We start from the raw sequence: 9,025 nt of genomic DNA, 5'->3' as shown, positions 1-9,025 counted from the left end.
AAACCAAAAAAATCACATTTTCATAAATTTTGGAAAAGCTCCAGGGAGCCGCAAGGGGGCGCTAAAGAGCTGCATGCGGCTCTGGAGCCGCAGGTTGCTGAACCCTGAGCTAAAAGGAAAAATTAACTTCTAGAAAATGGTCTTCTCTATTTAATCCAGCATCTGATTGAAAAAAAAATCAACATTATTTTGTTGTCTCTGGGTATAAATCCAGGGATTAAGGGGTTAGTCACGCTGACCTTTGACTCCTCTATCAGAAATACAACAAACGCCTCAGATATTCCACTCTATGCATTATAGATCTATAGTTATCGCGTCCCCTGATCATCCCGATGAAATCGTTCTGTCCATCCAGGCCGGCGGTGGACGGGCAGCTGATGGAGGGAGCGAGCCAATCAGCAGCTAAGAAGGTGAGCGTCTGACCGGCTGGAGATCCTCTCCAAGGAGGTCTGGAAAAATCCTGGAATTTCAATGGTCTGTTTTCCAGGTTTAAATACGTTTGTAGACTTGATCTGAGGTTGTTTCTCCATCTGTTGATCCAACCAGGACTCTGAGCCGGACAGAGCCCAGAAGAAGCGCAGAAGGCCCCTATCCTCTGACCAAGATAACGATGAAGACGGCGACTTGGTAGGAGCTCAAATCAGATGCTGCTTTCAGCCTGAACATGGCGGCAGGACCGGATGTTTACGTCTCCTTTGATCCAGACCTCAGGTCCGAAGAAAACCAGAGGGCTTCCTTTGGGAACCAAGTCTGAACCAGGTTAGAGGAGGCTGAGAAAGTTCTGGAGAAGGACCAGTCCAACATCTGAGCTGTTTCTATCGGGTTTCAGACAGAGCGTCATCCAGAGAGCCTAGAGAATCCGACGGTGAAGACGGCGAGCCCGCCGCCAAGGGGGGGTCCCAGCTGGAAGTGGTTCTGAGCGCCTTTGTGAATTTCTGCCAGCAGTACCGGTAAACTACCCAGAACCGACCCCGTCAGAGGTCACATGGTCTAAACCTGCAGCCATTGTCTCCTTACGACCCGTCTGCTGGTTTCCAGGGAGACGGTGGAGTCGGCAGCCGTCAGAAAGTCCATCGATCGGTTCTCCAAAAACGTGGAGGTTAAGCTCCTGGAAAAGGTTGGACCTGTTAATGATCTTTGTTAATGAAGCTCTGTAACCAGTTTTCTCCAGATTCTGATTGACCCTCATCTCTAAGGGGGCGGTGCTTAGAGTAGAAGGTCAGAGCATCTGGTCCAGAACTCGTAGGAGGAGTTCCAGCAGTGAGAGCTTTACCTGCAGAAGATGGAGCTCCCAGTCCAGACGTGCCTCTGGTTGATCTGGTTCATGCTCCTCATCTGATGGTGGTGATGCTTAGAATGTAGACAGACGGGTAAATCAAGAGCTTTTCTTAGTTTTAGAAGAGCTCCGCCCACATTAGACTCAACTCCATCCATCCCGCTCCTTCCTTAATGGCCGCCATCTGTAAAGCTGCACCGACATAAATCTGCTTCTTTCTCTCTTTCCGTCTGCAGATCTCGTGTCTGAAGGAGTTCAGGCCTCTGAAGAGAGAAAACACAAAGGTAACAGGAGAGTCACAGCGATGGATGGAAGCTGGCAGCCAGCTGCTCGGTCTCGCATATGGAGCACAATTTGATCCATCATTTTCACAAGCAAAGAACACACCTGGAAATGGACATTTAGGGGAAAAAACAATCCAGAAATGAACTTTAATAATCCCAAAAAGAGTATTTTTTTAGATCAACTTTGCTGTTATCTTATTTTTTTATTTATATTTTTCATATTGTAAAATATTTTACATATGTTTTCATTTTTTATTTATTTTTAAAGTCATAGGGAAGTCATATTTAAATGTCAAATCATTCTGGCTTTAACATGCATATAAATGTTCTCTTTATCAGACCATATTGTCCCAAAGTTAGAACATTTCTATAAAAAAAAAAATCCATTAATAAAATGTTTTCATTATCTTCTGCGGGCCAGTTAGTTACACGTCAGCCTGAACACCTAAATTCGGCCAATCATATATCAACGGTCATCTGTCAATCAAATTTTTTTGGTCATAGCATCTTGATTCATATGTCGCAGCTAATATACGCAACGGTTGAAATCAGAATAATTTCCTTTCCCACTGAGTTCCGTCCCAGTGTTAACGGGGATGAACGTCTGTGTCTTCAGCAGGCGTAGAGCTAACAGAACTGGCAGCGTTGCGAGGCAAGGGCTCAAACATGTACGGCTGGAAGCCTTCTACACCAAACCAAGCTTCTGACGCCCTGGCGTCCTCTTCCACAACATCTTCGTCCCGCTTTCCTCCTCTAAATAAAAAATGGATGATGGAGGAGACTCATCCACGACCTCTGACACTAAACTCTCCTCCTCTTGCATGTTTCCTCTGTCCATAGCGTTCCTTGACAGTGTCGTTTCTAAGTTACCAATTTAGTGCTACTTGGTCCCAATGGAATTTCCCATTGGGAACCTGCTAGCACTAAATTGCTAACTGGTTAGCAAGATGCTTCAGACAAATCGACCACAACCAAATTGCTTGCGAACCTTTCGCCACAACAATCCCGCCCCCTTGATAAGCAACCAATCACATTCAATTTATTCACTCGTGTAAAGTCGTACACTCCTCGGGAGAATTTGGAAATGCGGCGGTTTAAACAGCCGCTTTCCTATGTCTTCAAGGTTATTATTTTAATTTTACTTATTCAAACTTTACTCTTTCTTGTTTTAATTTATTTTAACAGATTTTCTATTTAGAATTTTCTTTTTGTCCGTTTTCTGAGTTGCGTTCAAGATCAGGATCTCTTTACGTCAGACCCAATAGAAAAGCTGCTCCATCCATACTGGCCAATAGTATCACACCTTTCCTCCTCACCCAGATGAAAGCCCGCCCCCTAGAGGTGAAGAGAATGAAGTTTTTAATCTCAACAAGAGAAAGAGAAATAATATTTGAAAACCTCAAAGTTCCTTAAAACCTTATTTTGATGAAGCAGATTCATTTCTGGATTCCCCATTTTTCCCCACATTTCCTTTCCAGGAATGTTTGAACATGCTTTTCTCAGCCGTCTGTGTTTTTCTCTGCTTCTGCAGATGGCGTCCCTGATCCAATCGAAGAGCCAGAAACTGTTGAAAGCCAAGCAGGAGCTGATGAGGTGAGACGAAAGCGGCGCGTTGAACACTTCACGGGAGGACTCCTGCAAACAGAGGGCGGCATTACTGACAAAATATTAAACAGCTAAACCTTTATCTGGAAAAAGTACTGCTTCTTAAAAACTGAGAAATACAGCTGACAGGTCTGTGGAGGTTTACCGCGCAGCTTCAGGTCACAGGCATAACTTTCTGAAGGACTGGTGTAGACATGTCCCCACCAACAATTTCCCTTTTTTCTTTCTTTCCGCTCATTTTCTTTAGCCAAAGGTAACAGAGTGAGGGGCAGCTAACGGTGTTCAGAGCGTTTTCAGTCTGTTTTTTTCCTCTCTCCCATGTCCCGCCTCTCGGTCTAACATCCTCAGATCTGTCGCTTTGACACATGGGATCTGCGGTCGCATTTCATTGCTTAGAGAGTCGCTACGTGGTTGGAGGAGAGACACAGCAGCACTCAGTGAATAATAACCAGCTGCTACTTCGATGTTTAAGTAAAAGTTAGGAGACGGGTTGGTTGAAATAATTAGAGACACCACCGAAAAATCTGTTCATTAGACATATGGAGGTTTTTCAGCTTAAAATGACAACAGATTATAAGTTTATGAAAGTTAGTATTATAATGCAAGAAGCTTGAGAAAACAGTTTGTTCTTCTTCACTATAAAAGCTTGGCTACTCAGAGGATCATGACTTACAGTTACAGCTTAAATTAACACGTTTTCTTATTGAACAGACAGAATCAGACTGCAAATGTTGTTTCTGGCGTCAATATATTAGTAAATAGGTTCATAAATCTTTTTAAACAGAGAGAAGCAGGCAGAGCTGCAGATTTAAAGGTGAAACAGATTTACTGGGATATGCAACATGCAATAAAATATATTTCCATGTTTACCAGAAAGTTTACAAGAAAATTATCTGCTATGCTATATTTAATGCAGCATATCCATATTCTTCTGGATGGATAGAATTTAAATAGTTCTTCTAGGGATGCATGATTTATCGATCTTGGCATTGGAATCGACTGTTATTCATTATTTTTTTTTGCATGAATGTTTTTGGGCCTTTTATTTATATATATATATATATATATATAAATGCAATAAAAGGCATCTCTATAACTATCTATAAATATAAATATCATTGTATTATGGTTCTCTTGTGTTTTCAACAATAGGAAAGCATTTAATAAATATTTGTTTGAGCTCATTTCTGGAAAATAAAGAAATGTCATGAAAGCGTTCAGGTGGAGTAGCTGTAGGTCCATCACCCTTAGAATGTCCCCACCAACTTTCATCACAAAGTTACAGTCTTGCTTCAGGTTATATAACAGGGATCTCTGAGGAAGCTTTAAGATCACAGTCCCTGTAGGGGGCGCTCTGCTCAGACGAGGCAGGAAGGAGCTTTTATGATGAGCAATAACTGCAGGACCTCTGAGGCTAAGCAGAATGATCTCTGTTTATTCACTGGGTAGCTGATAGACCGCTGGTAGTACACGCTGCTGTAAAGTCACCAGCCGCCATATTGGTACTCCATAGTTAGGCCGATCGGAATGTAAACAATACGTTAGCTGGTCTCCACTCTCCTTAAAGCCAATCACGCTGTTTTATTTCCTGATCTTATTAAAGAATGGTCACCATTTTTCACATTCTACAACTGAGTTGAGAGGGGATGGGATTTATTTATTTTTGTTGTTTTTTTTTTATATGAGCGAGATGCTCATCGTTTTATTTTTATTTAGTCATATTTACAGTAAATGAAGAACTAGTGAATTTATTTTTAGATTACACAAAAAAAAAGAGTAATTGCAATCTTCTCCTTCCTCTCTTTTCTAGCTGTAGCGCTATTTTTCTGTCTTTTAAACACATTCTCCTTTCTTTTTTTTTTTTTTTTTTTGCATTTCTGCATTAAAATCTCTGGTTCCAGTGGGGTGAAATAGGCACTTCCTGTTGCCTGTTGTCATGGAGGCTCATCCAATCGGCGCTCCACTGATCATGGCTTTTCATACTTGTTGCGCACGCGTTTCATTATGAGTGGACCTATTTAAAATTGATTTAATTGATAGCAGCCTTTATCAGACTGAAGACTCAGACTTTAGGATAGATTAATTTAGAGTTGAGGATTAGAATCTGAATTTGTTAAACCTGCTTGGTGAAACGGACCCCATGATCTGTTGTGATGCTGCTAAAGGAACTGAAGTTTAGGACAATGGAGGCCAACATGATTAGCTGGCTCATGCAGGGATCTACATCCTGGTCCTCAGCTACCATTGCTCTGCATGTTTTAGATCCTCCCTTCTGCCAAACGCATCACTTCTATTAGAGAAGGATTCATTTGAAGCAAATGCATGGCGTGTTTTTCTGCTGTCGTTGGTTTGGTATATCATTAAATGAAAGCATAGCTTCGCCCCCAACATGAAGCTGTTGTTTCTGTTACCTTCAATCCAGAGCAGAGAAGGAGGCGTCTCTGCTGCAGAAGAAGAAGGCGGAGCTCCAGCAGCGGCTAGCTGACCTTAGAAGAGGGCGGGCGTTTCTCCAGGACATCAGAGGGCTCACCACGCAGTACCTGGCCTACCCCCGCAGGAAGCCCACTGAGAAGAAGACGGTATGAATGAAAGACGATATAAACCGAAGTTTTGATCATTTCTAAGGGGGGAGGATTTACCATTAGGCAATACTAGGCAGTTACTCAGGGCCCCAAGTTCATGGGGGCCAAATAAAACTCTGTTTACAGGTATGGTTAATACAACTATTCCTTATTTGTGCACATTAATTATGTTTTTGTTAAAGATCCTTTCTTTAAAATGCCATCAGAACGCCTATAATAATGTATGTCTGTTCTTATAAAATTTGAAATTAACTTTAATTCAGTAAGTTGAGTGATAACTGAGAGGAAAAGGATGACATAACGAGAAAATGAAAGCAAAAATGTAACGGCTGCAACATTCCTGTTCCTTTTAGGCTGTTCCAAAATTACAGATCATTTTTTTTTTACATTTATGTTTTTATTGAGAAAGCACATCACATTACAATCATATAATTATATCCATTTCGTTGTCATTTTTACACTCTCAGTTTTTACACTTATTTTTCCTTAACAGAAAAACAGACACCCACACTAAAATAACAAAAAAAAAAAAGAAAAAAAAGAGAAGTGGTGGGGAAGCCTGGGTATTAAGAATCAATGACATCACAAATCCAATTGAACTGAATGAAAGTGAGGTCTATGTAAAATCACTCATAACATGTTTGACATATTCTGTCCACTTCGACCATATCTTGTAGAAACTGTCCTTCTGCACATTAATGATATAAGACAGTCTCTCTAATACATAAATCTACATTAATCCAGGCCTCAATTGTTGTGAGGTTCCCGCTTTAAGTCATTTTCTTGTGACGCCTTTTTGCTCCACGCCAGCAAAATGTCCCGAAGCTTCTGATCAATATAGTTTAGTTTATCGACCGCTTTGTTACACAGAAATATGCATTCAAAGGTTAAAGGAAATGAAATATGAGAATGTTCTGTAAATGCTCATGAATTTGAGACCAATATTGCTGGATGGTTTTAGCCTAATAAACTAGCCCCACCCGACAGCGGCCAAAATCATTTCTGCCTGCGAGTTGGTCTAGCCTCCATCAATGTCCCAGACCCTAGAACTGGCTGGCCAATCAGAACGCAGACATGTGTTTTGAATTTCTGGATGCAAAGTGGGCGGGTTTTTGAGGGCGTGACGACAAAGCTGCTTGACGCTGAAGAAAGCACAACAAGGAAAATGGCAACAACTATAGAACAGTTCTCGTTCAGCTTTGGAATCAGTTTTGGAAGGATTAGAATTTGGGTTTTCGTTGAAACGTGAGCAGGAAGAGGCTCTACGCTCATTCTTTTTTAAGAAGGACACATTCGCCATTTTACCTACAGGCTGTTTGTTTACACTCCTCCACCAGCTTTCTGTCACGTACAGTAAGTTGCGCTCATTGGTCAGAGCATTGGCCAATAGGCACAGACATGAAAAACAGCGGGTTGTTCTCATCAACAATCTTCCGATGTCTCATTCATCGGGACCAGACTAAATAACACATTTAATCTCACATTTAGTCTGTTTTATCGGGCTAGGATGGTTTGACAGCTCCAGAAAATATGGAAGTGATTTGCACCATTCCTGCCACATCTCCAGCAGGTGTCACCATTTCACCTGATATCTTTTTCTTTGCTTTGGAGTTATGAAAAAATCTTATAATACTTTTCCAGCAAAATTTACGCCAACCCTTTGATCTTGTTGTTGTCCATTGGTATCTTACAGATGTGGTCCCAATCGTCCTCTGGAATCCTCACGCTATTTCCCACTTCACTTTAACATAAACAGTGCTGTCCTTCTTAAGGCCAATTTATACTTCTGAGGCATCTGCGACCGTCAAATCTGTCTGTGCGTAACCACGCCCCCCGTGCAGATGTTCTGCAACTGTCGTCGCGCACCACATAAAATATTGATGCATCGGACAGTCGCAAACCCCAAGTAGACCTCAACCAGAAGTGCGCAGACAAAAAGCAGCCGTGATTGGTCCTTTCCGGGTGTCTGTGTGGTCGTCCTTCTCAAATTAGTGCCAGGTCGATACTCCCCAGTCTCATCCCTGGTCTGATTTAAGGGGCGTACAGACACACTTAATATTATTAGCCTTCTGATGGCATTTTAACGAAAGGATTTTGATCAAAAACATAATGTGAATGAATGAGGAATGGTTGTACTAACCATACATGTGAACAGAGTTTTATGGGGCCCCCAGGATGTTGGGGCCCTTGGCAACTGCCTAGCGATGGCCTGTGGGTTAAAGAAATCACTGGAACATAAATTGATGGTAAATAAATTTAAAAAACACAATTGAAATCCCTCTTGCGTTTGGCAGCCAATGGTAGCAAAGGAGCGCTCTAAAACTAACAGTATTAGCCAATCAGAAGAAGAAGGGGGCGGGTGCTGTTTGTGCGGTCAGGCACACTACACATCTCCTGCGCGCTACGCTGACAGCTGATGTACCAGCGTCAATAACTGACCGTGTATGTGAGTTAAAAATAAGGTGTGTGTGATTTCCTCGCTGATCACGACCTCTCATTCACGCTAGATATAGATGCACTTCTGCCATCTTCTGGATGATTTTGGTATTGGATTTACAAAAAGTTAAATTTAGTCTTCAAGCCTTCATGCAGTCTCTGATCCCATGGCCCCCACACCCCCCTGGCATGGCTTGAAAACATACACACACATGCACATATAAAGGAGTTTCTTGCGTGTGTCGGAAAAGTTCAGGCTGTGGATTTTTTTTTTTACTTTAATCCCTGCTAATGGTAAATCCCCCCCTGGATGTAATAATGATCAGATGGGTGAAGGGTTTGGTGTAAAGTTATGATTGTATATCATGTTCCAGTAGAACAACACCTCCTGGCAGAAGGAGAATCCTTCCTGAACCTGCTGTTTATTTACCAACCAGTGCAGCGGATGTGATGTTAATGGGATGTTTTTTCTCCTTAGTATGGAGGATCCAGTTTAGCAGCTCTGCTGCTGGAAACCAAGCTGACCCAGAGAGCCAGCAGACGTCGGACGAGAGCTGCTCAGCAGGCCAGGAAATAATCAGCTCCTCCTTTACATCAACGCAGCATTTTACACATCAAAACTCTGTATTATTACTCAATAAATCAGTTTTTCCCCAATGTATTTCTGTTATTATTTATATCATTCAAAATGGGGTCAGTTTAAATGATCCTGGTGACTCTAACTAAATTTCCCGCTGGCATTGATAAAGCATCATTTAGCTTTATTACTGTAATAGAGTTGAATTATGAGGAATTTTTATTGTGACTTGTTTATTCCAAGGAAATAAAGCAGGAAGGTAAAC

General features: G+C 41.7%; 1 protein-coding gene across 1 annotated transcript; it reads left to right on the top strand.

Annotated features, from left to right (window-relative positions):
• Positions 1-276: 276 nt before the first annotated feature.
• LOC119794098 (centromere protein U-like) lies at positions 277-8,844 on the top strand. Its single transcript, XM_038301450.1, has 9 exons — positions 277-410; positions 547-627; positions 705-759; positions 830-950; positions 1,039-1,117; positions 1,513-1,560; positions 3,092-3,153; positions 5,588-5,744; positions 8,662-8,844. The coding sequence occupies exons 1-9, from the start codon at positions 333-335 to the stop codon at positions 8,758-8,760; spliced, it is 780 nt and encodes a 259-aa protein (XP_038157378.1). The 5' UTR covers positions 277-332; the 3' UTR covers positions 8,761-8,844.
• The last annotated feature ends 181 nt before the right edge of the window (positions 8,845-9,025 follow it).

Source organism: Cyprinodon tularosa, unplaced genomic scaffold (assembly GCF_016077235.1).
Source record: "Cyprinodon tularosa strain WSP-4 unplaced genomic scaffold, ASM1607723v1 ctg468, whole genome shotgun sequence".
Taxonomy (NCBI): domain Eukaryota; kingdom Metazoa; phylum Chordata; class Actinopteri; order Cyprinodontiformes; family Cyprinodontidae; genus Cyprinodon; species Cyprinodon tularosa.
The sequence above is the reverse complement of the archived record's forward strand: the minus strand, read 5'-3'. Positions and strand labels throughout refer to the sequence as shown.